The following is an 18036-nucleotide window of genomic DNA, read 5'->3' as shown; positions in this document are numbered from 1 at the left end:
TGTTTTTCTTTTCATTATGAAGTTCCATTTTAAGGATGTCTAACAAATGATGTGAAACAATGGGGTGAATTTAAAACCAGAGCAGTTAATGACTAGTTAGTCTTTAAAATAATTTAGTTATTAAATCTAAGGGAGACTGTATCAGGAATTTCAGCAAGTGTTGAGTTTCAAAAGAAAACAGGACTCTGAAGATGCCATTCATCAATGAGAGAGGCCCCTTTTATGCTTAATTTGTGCAAGTTTCAGAGAAAATCAGCAACTCCCACACACAGCAGCACTCACAACCATGCACAAACACAGCATGACTGCACTTGCACAAAGTGCCACTAGTGCACCACCGCGGTGCCAGCGTATGCAAGTGTAGCATTTCAGTTAGTCCTCCCGGTACAATCCTATAATGATCCTGGCCACACTTCAGTAACAGCTCTGACATGTGCTGCTCCCTGAGGCTGCTGGAAGTGTGTGTGGGGATTTCTGGGGCCAAGTGACCCCAAGTCCTAGCTTTGTGGGGATTGGGGCAGAAGAGGGCTCAACTACCTGCTGCTCATCAGTACTGCTGGCAGTGGCTTCTGCTGTCCCTGCCAGCTGGAAGATGCTCCCCCTGGGAAGTCCATGCAGTGCTTGAGCTACAGGCTACTCCTGGAAGCATTCATTCTTCCCCTTCTGGGCTATGCACCAGCTGCACATGCGCCCACCAGCAGCAAGTCTGTGTCCTAAATTCTTGATTTGAGAAAGGCATTGTCTTTTTGCAGGCCTGCTAATAACTCAGGAGTCAGCCTCTCCCTGTCCTTGAGGCTGTTTATCTGGGACTCTTTTTCACTAAGCCACTTACTTTGCTCCATGGTGTTTGTACCCAAGTGGGCTGCACAGTTCTGAATTTCAGTTACCTCTGCCTGAAGGGTGCCTCTGGACCGGACTTCGTCCTGTAGCTGCAAGAGCAAGTTCTTCTTTTCGTTATTGTTCATCGCTCCTATCCTGGGCATTGTTGCTTCTACTCTGGCTGCTCCCATGGAGAGACTCACTGGAATAACAGAAATCCTTTCCTGATCCCTTCAGGTTTGAGATGAGTTGTCCCCCCTGCCTCCAAGTGTTCTGAACTTCCATAGGGTCTCTCGAGTGAGTGCCGCAGAGCCGTAATGGGGCAGAGGTGGAGCACTGCTAATCCCATCCCCCTTCACTTTTTTCTGTTGGAAATTTATCACCGTCTAAGGAGAAACAGAAAATAAACAGTTGCAGCTCCCCTGTGCTGCCACTCGCCCTGCTGATGCTGCCCTCTGTCTTCATGTCTACACTGCAATTAAAAACCCACAGCTGACCCATGCCAGCTGACTGCAGCTCATGAGGCTCAGGTGAAGGGGCAGTGTAGATAGCTGGGGTCAGGCTGGAGCTCGGGCTCTGGGACCCCACTAGGGCCACACCTGCCTTTCCATGCATGAACAAGGGAAGAGAAGGTGCAAGGAGCCTCTCCTGACCTCTGCACCCCCAGGAACAACAGGAGCTCAGGCGTGGCACAGAGTCAGTGCTACTGTGGGGTAGAGAGGCGGCTACCCCACAATGTCCAGCCATGCTGGAACGGAGGGCATGCTGCACCCTCTAAGCCTGGTGGAGTTTTGAAGCCCAAGACAGAAACAAGGCTGTTGCTTCAGGCCCTGGGTTAACACACTTTCCAGTGCTACAAAGAGTCCTTCTGCAAAACCGTACAATTCTAATGTTAAAAAAAAAAATCAGCATCGTCTTCTGCCAAACACACAGTCCTGAGTTACCCCCGGGGATGTGACCTGGAGCTTACATAATTAGAAGGCATTTGTTATGCCTGCATTTAAAATGAGTGATTAGCATGTGATGGTCCCATTCTGGGAAACATCAGGCTATCATAGCGTTCATCTCTCTTTTTTGTACAGTCCCAACTCAGACAAGCACCACCACGGAAGGAGCTGTTACCTAGCCTTGGGTAAGTTTAAAATGTCCTGAGCTTCAGGTCTAGAATGGTTTTAATAATGGCATTTTTCATGCTAGTGGGAAAAGCTAGTGGCATGTGTCGGATTTGCAGCATATAAGCAGGTAGTTAAGATATTTTCTAAGAGCAAAAATCATTCGTCAGTTGTTTGATGCACTGTAATTATTTCTGGCTAATTTCTTTTCTTGCCTGTGCAGTTTCCCAGATTGCCAAGCACACTTTTAAGGATCTATTTGTATCTAAACTATCAGAGTAAGGGTAGAGATCTAATAGCCCATACCGTTCAGCGGCGAAATCGAGATCTGAATTGGAAGGCATGCTCATTTGAAATATATGTATATAGATAACATTAGAATTAGTCAGACTCTAGGGGTAATATGAAACAGGAAATCATTTGATTTTTACTCTCCGAGGAAATGTATGCTCTTTTTGGACATGGGATGACTAATAGAACAATCAGTTGTGAAATGGGAACTATGCAAATAAGATTGCGGATAGATTCTGACACAACATATTTGGGAACTAGATTTGTTAAAGGAGGCAACACACTGAAGATCTCTTGGGGAGCAAAGGGGGGAAAATGATTACCAACAAAAATGGATAATCCTTTCTATTTAGTACAGGGAATTCGTGATTTCAAAACCTGAATGTGACTATAAGCCAAACGAATAGTAGCCATGCAGTCAGCATATTAAGTCTAGCTTGGGTTGAAACACTAACGTATTGATGCTCATGCTTTGTTGTCTTTTTTTTTTTTAAATAACTGATCAATCTGTGCCATCCTGAGCCCCATGCTGCATATTGGTAGAAAGGCAAGCAGACCATTGCTGCAGAAGCTGTAGTTCATAAAAGGGAGTAGGGGGTTATGCACCCTCTTCCCGGCTCCAGATCCATGCAAAGAGGTAGTATTTCATGCATAGATCTCCTGCTTTCAGTGTTGTCTCTGCAGCAGCACTTTCTCCCTCCATGGACAGTCCAGAGATCCACAAGAGCATAGGGTGAGTTGGGATCATAAAGGGAAGGATGGAAATTGTCCTGTCTCAGTGCCCCACATTTGATCTGCTGGGAAGTCGCTGCAGACTCCTGCTGCACTAACTTTTGCACTATGACTTCTCTGTTGTGGGGAGAAGGGGAAGCTCCAGGGGCAGTCTCTAGTGGAGGAGGCCAGGGCAGTGCAGCTCCACTGGAAGTAGAAGGGGTGGGAGGCCAAGGCTGCCAGAGCTGGGGCAGGGCAGGCACTGCTATGGATGGCTTTGCTTCCTGGGATCTCTGCCGATGTGGGGGATGTGTTGATTTGAGGGGCAGAACCCTGTTCTTTCCCTGGGGAGGAGGGAAAATGCAACTCCTTGCCCCCATGGAATGATGTGGCAAAACTCAGTGAGAGGAACCTGATTTTAGCTCCCTCTCTGGGGCCTTCCTGTGGGTGTCTGCAGCCCAATTTCTTGCTCGCACTAAACTGTCCCTTTGCTACATCAGGTTTGCCATGGTTGGTTCCTGCGTTACCCTGGGCTGGGATGTTCTGGACAGGCCCCATTACTGGGCAATCTGAGCAGCACCTGGCGAGTGTGGCAAAACAGGAACAAGCCAAGTCTCTGCCTTCCTTGTCAGTTTGTAGGAGAAGCAGCTTGATCAGCTGATTGTGTGAGCGAGAGAAAACGCGAGTGTGTCTAAGGGGGAAACTAAGCTGCAAAGATGAGCTCTGCATTTTGTTGTGAAACTGGCCCATTCCATGGTCGTTGTCATCTCTTCTGGTAGCAAGTCCCATGGTCCAGCTGCTGCTCCTGGGAACGTTCAGCTGTCCCCTCCTATTGGCCGGGAGTTGCATTGTTCCAGTAGAATGCTGCTGAGGTGAGAGGCCATGGTCTTGCCGGGAGAGGTTCTCTCAGGCAGTCGAGGCCAAGGGCCAATCCCATGAAGGGCTTTGGTTATGGACAGAGAAGTTGCACTGTGACCACTATATACCAGGGACCCAGAATTACTGCACTGGGATGTTCCTGCTGGCCTGTGTTGCTAGGCAGATGGGCTGCTGTGTTTTGCACCAGTTAGAGCTTTTCTTAGCTCTGATCGATGTGTTACAATAATCTAACCTGGAGGCTGGAACTCTGCAAATCACTGTCTGCAGGTCAGCATCTTGTAGAATGAGGTGCAGTCTTCTGGCCGGTTGGAGATGGAATCAGGTGTTTTGTGTCTCCAGGGCAGAGGAGTCTCCCAGTCAGGAGGCTCTGGCTGGAGTTGTTCCCTCAGTCAGTGGTCCTGCTGCCAGAAACAGCTGGCCTATTGCTTGCAGAGCGTGCATGGGAAGCCAGATCCCCAACTGACCTTTCCCTTTGCTTATATCCCATGGTCTGAGATCTCGGGTCTCAACGTGCCTTTGCTCCTCTGTAAAGTATCTTTTGGCCTATGCGTGGTCACCCCAAGTTCTCCCAGGGATATTTCCCGATGCTCTGTTTGCCATTGCATATGGCAGTGGCTCTCAATCTTTCCAGACTACTGTACCCCTTTCAGGTCTGGTTTGTCTTGCATATCCCCAAACTCCACCTCACTCAGGGGCACCAGAATGGGGGGTGGGGCTGTGCCTCTCCCACACACTTTTAGGAAGAGTCTGTCACCCCTGACCTCACTTAAACTACTTGCTTACAAAATCAGGGAAAAATACAAGTGTTACAACACACTATTACTGAAAAATTGCTGATTTTCTCATTTTACCATATAATCATAAAATAAATCAACTGGAATATAAAGATTGTCCTTACATTCCAGAGTATAGTATATAGGGCAGTGTAAACAAGTCATTGGCTGTATGAAATTTTAGTTTGTACTGACTTCCCTAGTGTTTTTTATGTAGCCTGCTTTAAAACTAGGCAAATATCTGGATGAGCTGATGTACCCCCTGGAAGACCCCTGCATACCCCCAGGAATATGTGTACCCCTGGTTGAGAACCACTGGCATATGGCACATGACCTAAATCTTGTGCCAACCATCCCCAGCGCTCTGAATTCTGCACCAGTGCTGGATGGGGATCCGGTCTGTGGCTGCACAAGAGGCACAGGGAACAGTCACCAAATGAGATTACAGGTCTGTCGCATCTTACGCACATTTAACATGCGCGATTTCAGCTTTACGCAGTCGGCAAAAACAAACAAAAAAAAACCAAAAGAGAAAAATAACAATTTTAATACTGTACCTGTAGTGCGGGCAATTTTGGCCGCCATTCAACTCAAAGTAATTTTGACTATACGCGGTTTTCGCTTTACGCGCTAACCACGGAATGGAACCCCCACGTAAGATGAGACTCGCCTGTATTAAACTGAATCCAATAGATCAGTGCTTTTAATATTTAACTTCATTAGGGGCAGCATCCCTCCAAGTCCACAGGCCCTCACTGCAGTATTCACAGTCAGTGTGTCATACTCTGTCCTCCTGACTGCTGGGAGGGACTCCCATCTCCTCACCTACAGACTGCCGGGAAGAAGAGACATGCTGGGTGACCCATATCTACCTGTCCTCCTTTCTTCTCTAAAGGGCATGACACAGACCAGCTCTCTTTTTTGGGGGGTGGGTGGGTCAGAAAGACTGTGGGGGCAGTCCTCAGTAGCCTGAGCTTCCTAGTCTGCAGGGGCCAATGAGGTAGTCAGACCCAATCTAGTTCTGTCTCATCACACAGGGAGAAAACTCATACTCGCTAGCTCTGAAAGGAGCCTTTCTGGGGTCTTTGCTGCCTAGGGAAATTGACCAGCATAGCTTTTCCAGAAGAACTATTCTACTAGACTTTGCTACTAGACTAGGCGATGTCTAAACTACAGTTTATATTGGCATAATTTACGTCGCTCAGGGGTGTGAATAAACCACTCCCCGAGTGACATAAGTTACACCGACATAAGCACCAGTGTGGACAGTGCTATGTTGGCAGGAGAGCTTCTCCCACTGACACAGCTGCTGCCTCTCGTGGAGGTGGTTTTATTATGCTCTCGTGTCGGCATAGAGTGTCTTCACCAGACACGCTGCAGAGCTGTATGTCTAGACAATCCCTCTGTCTGGACGAGAGCATCCCCGTGGGGGAGTTATTCCAGAACAGGTAAATTATACCAGACTAGCTATAATGGAATCATTAGACTGGAGTAGCTTTGCCAGTCAATTTCCCCATATAGACAAGGACCAAGAAAGGCTGAAGGAGGGGATGGGGAGTGTAACTCGTTTCCCCAAAAGTGAAGGTGAGCTCTGCAGCCCTGCTGCCAGCTGAACGCTTGGCTGGATAAAGGAAGCGACAAGAGTGTATAAAAATAGAGAATAGGGATTTTTTTCCATTCCTTAAAAAAGCAGAATAAAAACCCTGCAATGTTTTGTACCCCGTACCATTGCCACCCGAAGATCTATCTCAGGGCATGTCTACACTGGCAAGTTTCTGTGCCACAAGTGATACCACGTTTATTAAAATGCTGAAATTAAACCTCCGCTGCATGTCTGCACTGTGCTTCTTGTGATGCTGGCACGCAGCCCCCTTAGCAGCTCTTGCAAGACAAAGACAGCAGTGCATTGTGGTAGCTATCCCACTGTGCAACTGGCCCCAGGGTGCTTTGGGAGGGGTTTGCAGGGCTTCATGGGGCAGGCACAGCACCACTTGATGCAAGTTTCCCAATCCCATTGTTCCATGGGCATCCTATTACATTGCCAGCTGCTGTTCAACTGAAACGGGGGTGGGAGGGGGAGAGAAGGGGAGTGTGTGGGTGTAGTGGGGGAGAGCGTATGTTAGCATGCTGTCTTGTAAGTTCAGACAGTGGCAGGAAGCAACCAATCCTGAGGCGAGTGAAACCCCAACATTAGCCCCCGCCTCCCTCCCTGGTCAGTCAGTCTCTCTCTCTCTCTCACACACACACACACACACACACACACCTGTGTGTTCAACAGCACAAAGCATTCCACGTTAATGGTTTGCTGTTTGTCCCCGAGCAGATCAGCACAGCACTCAAGGGCTCTCAGAAATGGTGCTTTGAAGTGGGGGGGCACATGTCTCCAGGGCAGGGGTTCAAAACAATGAGCAGAGCGGTCACTTGAGGCATTATGGGACAGCCCCGGAGGCCAATTACAGCACAGAAAGCAATCAAGTGTCTACACTGGCCATAGAGCGCTGGAGCCGCTGTGCAAATAGCCTTACGACTCTCATCGAGGTGGGGTTTTTGCAGCGCTGCCACTGAGGAGTTTCTGCACACAGGATGGCTTGGCAGTGTGTACACGTCTGCAGTGTGAGTGCAAAAAGTGCTTTACTGTGCAGAAACGTGCCCATGTAGACAAGCCCTCAATGTCAAGCTTCCAGAAGAAGTGACCTGCATTATTCAGTCTCCGTAAAACTCCCTAGAGCATTTGTGAGGCAATGTTGCCAACTCTTGCAATTTTACCACGCGCTTTCTGGTGTTTTAGTCTGAGGATTTCATGAGAAATTCAGCTTTCATTGAAAAAAACAACAGCTGCTGCTAGCCTCATGGTTGCAAAACAAAGCTTGAAAACATAACACAAGAGCCCCCCGGAGGCTCAAAACACAGAATGCAAAGAGAAAGAACCTCCCATTTATAGTTTTCAATCTCATGATTTCTGAATGCTTGAGGTTGGCGATGGTCACTTCCAGACTGGACAGCTGCATTCCCAGCTCTGTGGGGCTATCCCTGAAGATCCTGCTGAAATTTTAGCAAAAGTAAAATGTGGCCACCCAGCTATTGTCTGCTCCTACGACCCTTATGCCTGGTGAGTCACCCTGATGTGGGTATTCTCATGTAAGAGCTACTCACTGTAAGGCAAACTGGGCAGAACAGAGTCTTCGCGTAGTGCTTCTGGTGCTAAGTCCACCTGTCCTCCAAAGCAGACACTGGTCTTCAGTTTGTTCTCAGATGTCATTCAGGGTGTTGTTGGTAATGTAAAAAAGCATGAACTGTTTGGGTTCTGGATACCATGCCTTCAAGACCACCTCTCTCCTTGGAGGTAACAGCTTCACTTTTAAAATGATGCAGCACTCATAGCAGAGGATTGTCCCTGGAGAATTCTCTCCAACAGAGCCAGAACATGCCAAGCCTGTCTATCTGTTCCCCCAGGCATCTGTGGAAGGAGGAGATTGGGCGGGGTAGGGTAAAGAGGAGTTTGAGCTTTGGTGGGTGATGAGCAGGCTACAGTTGAATAAATGTGTATAGTTAGTATGTTCGCCAAGAGCAGGGTATGGAATGCCTGGCCGGCTGGCCAGACTGAGCCTACCGCTGGTGACATGCTGAAATTGCACAGTGTGAACTTCATTTTTTAAAAAATGTTTCTAGCATTAATAGGTGCAAAAACAAAACAAAACACCTTCTCTGCGAGCTGGCAAATGAGGTGAAATCGTGACTGCCGAGGCGAGTCCTACCAGCAATACAGCAAAGCATCCTCCTGGATGGAATGCTAGAGTTGCACCTACATTTCTTTGACGTATGCATGCACTACCAATGGGAAACAGCAGCCTACACACGGAGGAGCCCATTTCCTATTACTGCTCCCCTGAGCCACCCAGTTCCTTTTTTTCAAAGCCTTTTCCATACTGTAGGAAGGAGGTAGAAGATATTCAGCCAAATCAAATGTATTGGCTTGGAAAAAGCAATATATACATGTACTGCTGCAACAGAAATTATAAAGGGAAAAGAGCTCCTAATACTAAGAAAATACCAAGAACCAGAAGATGAGGGTCAAACCCTGCTGTTCTGAGTCAGTCCTAATTCAGAGAAGAGGGGAGTCTTGCCTGAATTAGTACTGAATAAGGACTGATGGATTTTGCCCTGTGTATTCAACAGTTCAGGAGAAATAGGGCCAGAGAGACAATATTCTGTGTTCACCGAGTCCAGAAGTAATCCTTGAAGGCTGGAAAGCATCCAACATAATGCAATTATTTCATGAAGAACCTAGGGACGCATCAGGAAATTACAAACTGCAGTTACGGGTCAAATGAAAGCCCGCCGCACTGCTAGGATGGGGAGGATTCTCCGGCCCTACTTAGACATTGTTAACCTATTTTGCAGGGGCCCTGAAGGAGGCAGGTGGAGTGGTGCAGAAGGCTGGCTAGGTTCCAGGCAGGGCCTTCTCTCTGACTCCTTGCTGCAATCCCGCTCCTGCCTCTGCTCCACAGAGCGCAGCAACTGCTATGGCCAATGCCAGCGGCCCTTCTGCAGCTGTGCAAGGCCTGTCTTATACAGGAGGCCAGACTGGATGATCACAATGGTCCCTTCTGGCCTTGGGATCTATGACTAAGTTTCTTGCTCCATGCTCCACCCCAGTGCAGCCATCCAGGAGCTGGACAGAATTTTCTCCACAAAGAAAAACTGTTGTTAAAATAAAGTTAAAGTTGCTTACGGACAACATGCATGCACCCAAGCAGTACAAGCAAGGAACTGTCCAGAGGTATGACATATCTCAGCCCTATGCATCACATTCACACTCTTATTGACAGACTCCACCCCTCTATCAATCAGTCCCAAGCACCTGCAACATACACAGTAACACAACAAATGCACTACATTCCCCCTCCCCAGTCTTACTTTACAGTTAAGCCAAGGCATGTCTACACAACAAGCGCTACCGCAACACAGCTGTAGCACTGTAGACACTTGCTCCAGAGAGGGTTATTTTTTTCCGTTGCTGTTGTAAATCCACCCCCTCAAGAGGTAGTAGCGAGGTCAACAGAAGAATTCTACCATTGACCTAGTGGTGTCCATACCAGGGCTTAAGTCTGTTTGACTACATCTCTCAGGGGTGTGACCTAAGTTTTAGGTGTAGACCAGGCCCTAGTTTTTCCCTTTCCATTTGTACACTTTATCCACCTGTTGTGGTCTCATCATATGTATAGACTCAAAACTCTTTTGAACAGAGACTCATTATTATTATTGCAACAAAGAGTCCTGTGGCACCTTAAAGACTAACAGATGTATTATTATTAGGCATGGACTGTGCCTACCGCAGTGGGGTCCTGATCCTTACTCAGGACCTCTGGGTGCTACCATAATAGAAATGATAATGAACTGTCCCATTGATTGATGTTAATAATTCTGCACAGTTCATATTTCTTAGCTCAACTCAAGAAGGCAGGCAACTAGTCTCAATATTTTACATAGGGTTGTTAATGATCTGAGAGGCTGCATAAGGTCGCTTCTGGCAGACCTGGGGATAGATCCTAATTATCCCATGTGGCAGACCTAAATCTCTCTGACTTGGCTGCATCTCTTCTCCAAATGACGGTTACAAATTGGTATGCTTGGCTGTATAACACATTGGCTGAGGAGAGTTGCTTATCTTGCTACCAGCTAACAGATTGCCCCTTTAGATCATGAGGTAGAGATCTCAGCTGTGATGCTAAAGGTTTAAACCCCTGCTGATGAGCCATGCATGGGAGAAGTACAACAGGGGAGCCTGAACAGAGACATGCATGCTATGTAACATGCTGGCAGGGTGTTAGTGATAACAGCCTACGACTGCTACCAGTTAATGGAATCACTCCTTCAGCACGAGTAGAAGAGATCCGTGCTTTGATCTAGAAGGTCCTGCTCATGATGTACATGGACAGGAAGCATATGCAAGTTGAACTATTCCTGCATATTCACCTTCATAAAATACTTGGAGGACCTGTCACGGGGTGCACTCACCGCTAGGTCCTCCTGACTGCTCTTGGGATTAGGGCCTTCCAGATCCAGAGCCCACTTCTGCTGCTCGCTGCACACCCTACTGCCGCTGTCTCTCAGTCTCTGCAACTCCAGGTGCTCCTTCTTCAGGACTTGGTCCTCTGGCCAGGTCACTATGTGTGTTTCCTCCTTCCAGGGAATCAAAGTCTTTTCTAATGAACAGGCTTAGGCAGTCTTCCCATTCACTGTCCAACCGGCGCCACTTCCCTAGTGGCAGGTAGGGGAACCAGGACCCACTCTCTACTCCAGGTTCCAGCTCAGGGCCCCTCTAGTCAGCAGCCAAGGCCTGCACCATCCTAAACCCTGGTGCCTTTTCCCTGTGCCCTTCCTTACCTTCTGGCTCTCCCCACTTCTCTGGGTTTGCCAGCCCTACAACTCCCACCTCTGAGGGAGTAACGCTCCAACCGTACCTCTGTTCTCCCATGGAGTGACCGCAGCCTACTTCTCTTCTGTTGCCAGCTCCCTGCCCAGCCCAGCTCCTCCTTAGCTTGCCCTGGCTTTCCTCCAGGTGTGGCCTATAGGTTAATTGGCCTAATTTACCCCTTCAGGCCTTGTGTGGGGTGGATATCCCATTACAGGCCCCCAGATGAGTGAGTGAATGAGCTCTATGTCCCCCTCCCCCGTTTTAAACACAAAAATAAGTTAGAAGATTATTATTAAGGTTGGAAAGTCTTGGACTTAAAAACTAGGAAATTCCAGAACTTAGATGGCCTTGGGTGTACACATTATGATTTTAATTCCACCATCACCTTTTCTTTTTTCCACTGTACCCCTCCCTCATTCCGTGCAGAGGCTGGGTGGTGAACAAAGCAGAGCTGTGTAGTGCATGACACAAAGCTGCATTGAGAGAAAAGATGGTCTTGTGATTAAGACAGTTGAGGGTGATGTCGGAGAACTAGGTCCTATCCCTGCTCTGGCACCGGGTGTATCCTTCCTACGTGGTGTCAACAAAATCACTTTGCATAAGTGGCCACTAATTGGGTGTTCTTCATTTTCTGGAGGCCCAACTTGAGACTGTTGGAAGACCTACTATTGTTATGCTCCCAACATATAAACAGAGAAATTAGATACAAACAAAGTGCTCTTGTTGGAAGGTTGCAATGTAATATGACTTTATTTCTGAGATTCCAGAATGATAATATACAAGAACCCAAACCAGAAAGAGACAAAGCAGGCTGCTCCCTATCACAGAGCAGCACAACTCACCCCGACCTTTCTCTAGGCTGTTGGTGCAGACTGACTGCTGCTAGGCACAGATCACACACTTCCCTACAGACCCCCCTACCCTGCAAGCAGGACCAGGGAAATCACTGAAATTTAAAATGATAGTACATAATTTTAACGCAATTTTCAATACACCACAGTTATCACAGTGTAATGGCTCGTCACCCCACGTCCCATTCCAATGCACATTCTTCCTCTCCAACCTGACAGGCACAAGGGTCTGTTGCAGGGACAGCTTGCAGCAAAAAGGCTCTGAAATGTTCTCACTGAAACACATGCAATACACTCCTGAGAAGCCTGATGACTCAAAATCAAAAACAGAAAAGCCTGGGCATGAAAACTATGTGCATCTTGTGATTTTTGCAGGGTCTCGCCCTGATTTTGCTTCATTCTGCAAATTCTAAGCTTCCATTAATAAATAAATAAAATAAATAGCAGCTTTTTGTCTATCAGAGTTGCTCAAATATGGCCATCATACTGGAAACAGATGGGCTATTATTTTAACTCAGTTTAGCAGAAAACTGTTTCCAGCCAAATAATCTCAGCATTACAAAGCGTAAAGTCACTGTTGCACCACTACAGTTGCTTGAAAGAGGAGGGAGTTTCAAATTCTAATTTGAGTTGTCAGGGCTGATCCTGGAAACACGAGTTAGTTCTACTGAAGTCAATGAGGCCACTCACGAGCGTAGTTATGTGTGGGTAGAAGTGTTTGCAGGATAGAAGCCTGAACACCTAGTATTATTAAGCCTGGACAATGTCTTATATTTCTTACATGCAAACAAACCGGATCATTGAATACAAAAACTACAGCAATGCAATGCTAGAGCTGAACACAGTAAGACACTCACAGAAATGCAAAGGTTCCTACAGCCACTTTAATTGTCATACTGCACCTCCTGTATAATTAATGGTCCACATTGACAACATAAAGGCAGAGTTGACTCCAATTTTTTAACAATTTTTTTTGTTGAAAAATCAACGGTTTTTAATGGAATGTTTTTGTGAAAAAATTGTGATTTTGAAATGTTTTGTTGAAAACAATCACAATTTTTCATTTTTCATGTTTTGGTTTTCCTTTTCTACTCCTCCATTTTATTCTCTTTCCTTTCTTCTCCACTCGTGAAAAGCAAGTCCATTTTTTTTGTTCATTTTCAAATTCTGCAGAAGAAAAAACACCCACAATTTTTTTTTTCAAATTTTGACCAGCTCTAGTAAATAGGAACATATTAAGCAGGGATAGAAATGACTGCTAAAGTATAATGTGTCTGAGTTCACCTTACCATAGAAACAAGAACATTACATCACCTGTTCTTTTAAAATCTGTAACTGTGCTACTATTTCATTAACTATATTTTTAAAACATAAAATAAACCCCCTAACATTATAGCTATAATTTCCAAGAAGCAAACAATTCTAGTTACTTATTGGGGTCATGTCAGTCAGTAAAAGAAGTCTGACATTCTTCTATCTAGATTCATTGGAACAAAGAGGCAGCTATTAACTGATAAAGATCAGATCTAATGAATCATTAAATTATCCCACTAATCTGAACCCACTTCAAAGGCTTGATCTTTACACGCAAAAATCACACTGACATCAGTGAAAGCTTTACCCCTCCCCACTCACACTGGTGGTCAAATCGGTCAATGACTGTTCTGCTTGCGTCGACAGTGCAGGATAGCCTAAAAAAGCCCAGAACACGTCCAGTGAGGTGCTGCGAGGGCATCTCTTGGGCACCTCGTTAAAGTTCCATGCCTGCTGAAGGACCATTTGGGTTGATGACTCTCTTTATGGCGCGCACCTCCTTTGGAAGCTGCTTTCTCATCCTTATTAGGAATGACCCTCCATGGGGCTCGTAACACCAGATTGCATCAAGTGCTGGGTATTTTCCCCTTTCCCACCAGGTATTTACACACCTCCCCTTGGATAGGTCACATGTCGTACACCCTGGGGTAATCTAAACGGTGTTAAGTTACAGCCCAGCTCTTTAGCTCAAGTTGTAGAGACTCGTGCTTTTAGCCCTGGAAATACTCAAGTTCCATCCACAATGTGCAAGTCCAGATGGCAGCTGTCATATAAACTCCTAACCTTTTATCTAAGCAGTTGGAGTCAATGTTCAGCAATGCACTGACAGAGCATTTCTACAGTGCTTCAGTAAAAGCCTGTCTCTCAGAGCACTAAGGCCTGGGCTACACTACAAAGTAAGCTCAACATAAGCTGCCTTGCATCACCCTAGCCGTGCATGTGTCTATGCTCCAATTGGTCTCCCACCCATGTAAGTGTCCTGTTATAGGAACATATTAATACCACCTTTCCAAAAAGCATTGAACTATGGCTGATGTTCTGAGGTCGGTGCAGTGTGAGCGTACACACTGCATTACTGATGTCGACCTTAACTGTCTTCCAGCAGCCGTTCCACAATGCCTGCCGACACCCTCTGCTCTGGGTCACGGTTGTGAACTCCACTGCCCTGGGGTCACAGAGACTGGAAGGCTCTAGTCTCCTCCCCTTTTAAGTACCACACATTTTTTAAATGCCTTTTCCTGATTTGTCCAGCTTGACATCAGTGAAGCATCCCCAATGATCCACCAACAAAACTTGCATAACCATAGAAGAGTAGCTCTTTGTATTGGTGGACCCTGTGGCATGGTGGTCTGGTGACAAAATAGAGATGTGTGTGAGGTCTATTGCTCCAACAGGAGATGATTAATTGCCCTGCACATGTACATGACAGTGGATTGTCCAACACCAAAATTATTTCCCCTGAGCGGTAGTAATCCCACGTTGCAAGTTGCCACCGTGCGATCCCCTACTTGCTTCTCCACTGTCAGTGCAGCTCTCATTGTGGTGTCCCTATGCTGGAGGGCTGGACATGTTCAAGGCACAGATTCAGGAATGTGGCCTTGCACATTGGAAAGTTCTGCAGCCACTGCTCATCATCCCAAGCTGGCATTTACAATGCAATCCCACCAGCCGGTGCTCATTTCTCAAGTGAAGCAGTGGCACTCCATCATCTGCAGCTGTTGGTGATGAATACCACCAACAACTCTGAACTGGTTCTTGCTGTGTCCCACAGCAAACTGTTCTCCACGAAATCTTCATGTTCCCCGCTGATTAGGTGCTTCTTACAGCTCTGCAAATACGGAAGGATCACGTGTCCTGTGCTTGCAATGCTTATGACAGTAGTGCAGCACTGTGTGCAGGCTCCATGCATCTGTCAGAGATGGTGGGCAGCAAGGATGGCCATGTGTCTTCGTGGGTTTTTTTAAAAAGGCGCAAGAAGTACGGGATATAGGTGACATTGTGGGATGGAGACAGTTGCATGCTGCAAAGTTGACCCCTTGCTCCCAGTCACCCCTCTGTGACTTGTTTCTGCCCCTCCATGCATTGCCAAAAAGTGGACTAATGGTGGTAGGTTGCACACTGGAATCCCTACCCATGGTGCACTGCACTGTGCCTCAACACCAGCACGCCTGGTGAGCACGTGCAGCGCTGATGCAAGGCGACAAGTATGCATGTGCACAAGCAATATACTACTTGCAGTGGCTTTATGTCGAAGTAACTAGCTTACATCAAAGTTTGTAGAGTAGCCATGGCCTGAGGGCAGGTCTACACTACAGCCGGGATCAATGCACTGAGATTTAGCGGGTCTAGTGAAGACCTGCCAAATCGACAGCAGATCAGTCTCCAGTCAACCCCTGTACTTTATCCCTGACAAGAAGAGTAAGGAGAGTTTCTCCCGTTGACCCCTCGCGGTGTAGACTCCCCGGTAACTCGACCTAAGGTACGTCGACTCCAGCTACGTTATTCACATAGCTGGAATTGCGTAACTTAGGTCAACTTACCGCGGTAGTGTAGACATGGCCTAAGTACTGGTAGTTACTGAGCATTTCCCAAAGGTTGGTGTGAGCATTTCACAGCCTAGCTGCTCTGATTCTGCTCTGTGTTTTATGTTGGTTAGGACCAAAGAGGGTTATAATCTAGCCCTTGGTGAGTTTAAGGTGTATGAGGAGTAGGAGATTATTTCTGGTGGGAGTTATAACACACACAAGTTTGTAGCCATCTGGGATTTGGAATGACTGGATCCCTCCAGTGAAACCTGGGGGGTCCTTACCGAGGAGAAGATTATGCTCCGCGGAGACTGTAAACAGGTGGAGATAAGTGCCTGTGCTGGGGAGGGCTGCTTGTGCTGTGTGTGTGTGTGTGAGAGAGTGAGCTGGAAAGGTAGTCATGCTCTTTGGGCCTGATTTTCAGGGGTGCTGCATACCAACAGCACCCAGTAACCTCAAGGAGAGCTCCAGGTGCCCATCGCCTCTGAAAGTCAGGGGGACTGGACAGCATTGAGCAGCGGTGAGACCAGTCATAAACCCTGCACAGTGAGCATCTCTTGAGTGAATAACTCGGCCCATAGACAGGCTTACGAAGTGTTCAGCAGATGAATGGCAGTAGAATGTGGAGAGGGGCATATGCTTTAATCAATGCATTTCCGTAAGTGCTCATCAAATGCTTAAAACCAGGTTGTTTTGCCTCAGAGTTTAACAAGCCATGAGGCCTCTCTCCTTGGGTTGGAAAGAGTCTAAAGGGGAAAGCAGATGGAAACCTACCCACCCACCTCTTCTTTGCCAGCACCTTGTCCTGGGAACATGGGGTTTATGAAAGATTAAAGGAAGAGGGGTTTGGTGCTGTCACCACATCCCTGTAGTCCCTCCTGGGACATGTGAGTTCAACTTGTTCTCTCTCCTTTAGTGTTTGCTCTGAGTGTCTGCCTCAAGATCTAGCTCAATAACCTCCTTATACTTTTTCTGAAAACAGGGCTTGGATCATCTGACTCCTCATTGAGCTCACATGCTAGTTATTCCAAAGCAGGGGATGTTTTCAGTGCACAGTAAAAGCCCTCTGAAGTGAGGCCAGAGCCAGAACTCCCCAGGGAGGACAAGCAGCATTGCACAGCCATGGATTCAAACAAACAAGAAGGTAAAGTACACTCTTTGATAGAGGTGAACTAAAAAATAAAGCCCTCTCCAGCAAGAGAAATCACTTCTTTGGAAAGCTCACAGCACTGCTCTGATACTGCTCCTTCTGTAGTCAATGATAAATCTACAGCTGACTTCAGACCAATGCTGAGGCCCAGATCCCTCAGAGGTATTTAGCCACCTAATTTCCATGTATTTCAATAGGAGTTAGGAACCTAAATACCTTTGAGGATTCGGGCTTGAGTGCTTTGGAAAATCCCACTAATTTCTTCTAGAAGCCAAAAATGTTTTACTCTAATCTGGGAAAGAAAGGAGGAGGAGGGTAGGAGGTAGAACTATTCCATTACCTTGCCAAATTATTAAAAAGTAAACGCTAATAACCAATGTAGAACGTATTTTAAAGAGTATTTCCATACAGAAATTAGGAGTTCAAAGGAGACCTCATCGGTCACATTCTTTGTATTGCAGATATTTTCAGTTTGAGAATCTGACAATGAAAAGCTGATTTTATTAATTAAAGCATTTTAGATCACATAGATCTTAGGCCCCAGTTCTACAGGATAGTTAAGCACATGCCTAACTTTAAGCACTGGCTGCTTAAAATAAAGCATGTGCTTAAGGTCCTTGCAGAATTGGGGCCTCATTCATTCATTACTTATACCTACCAATATGCTGTTAAAACCCTGTGGGGATGGGGTGAATGGAAACGAACAACAGTGTGTTTTGGAAAAGTTGGGATTAGATCATACAGTTCTTTCACTTGCAAAACTCCTGTATATTTCAGTTCTGTGCAGAGATACAAGCAAGGGTAGGTCCTTACTCCATAACTTTGGAATTTAGAACAGAACCCATTTAAACTGTTTGTTTTTAGTTTATTTATTTGAGATGCATCGTATTTGGAGTCAAAACCAATGCCAAAGCAGGACTATAGCATCATGGAGTACAGGGACACCCTGCTGTTGGAGGTGACGTCTTTCCCAAGAGACATAAGGTCTTTTCACAAGAGGGTTGATGTTAACCTCAATGTTCTGTGACCAAATTCCAATTTATGCCCCAATCCTGCAATCACTTCAGTATATACTTATGCATATGGGTAGTCTCTTGAAGTCAACAAGACTTCTCTTGTACTACAGGTAAGCACATGCTTAAGTGGTTGCAGGTTCAGGACTTCAGCTTTCACTGGCTTGCTTGAATTCTTCT

At 46.5% G+C, this 18036-nt stretch overlaps 1 protein-coding gene across 1 annotated transcript in view; it reads left to right on the top strand.

The window, feature by feature from the left end:
- The first annotated feature begins 1896 nt into the window (after positions 1-1896).
- ARHGEF33 (Rho guanine nucleotide exchange factor 33) overlaps positions 1897-18036 on the top strand; it is a 55086-nt gene continuing 38946 nt past the window's right edge. The window contains exons 1-2 of the mRNA XM_045010350.1: positions 1897-1951; positions 16676-16837. Of these exons, the coding sequence (XP_044866285.1) occupies positions 16816-16837 (22 nt within the window). The 5' untranslated portion in view covers positions 1897-1951; positions 16676-16815. The remainder of the gene's footprint in view (positions 1952-16675; positions 16838-18036) is intronic.

This window comes from Mauremys mutica, chromosome 3, assembly GCF_020497125.1.
Source record: "Mauremys mutica isolate MM-2020 ecotype Southern chromosome 3, ASM2049712v1, whole genome shotgun sequence".
Classification (NCBI taxonomy): domain Eukaryota; kingdom Metazoa; phylum Chordata; order Testudines; family Geoemydidae; genus Mauremys; species Mauremys mutica.
The sequence above is the reverse complement of the archived record's forward strand: the minus strand, read 5'-3'. Positions and strand labels throughout refer to the sequence as shown.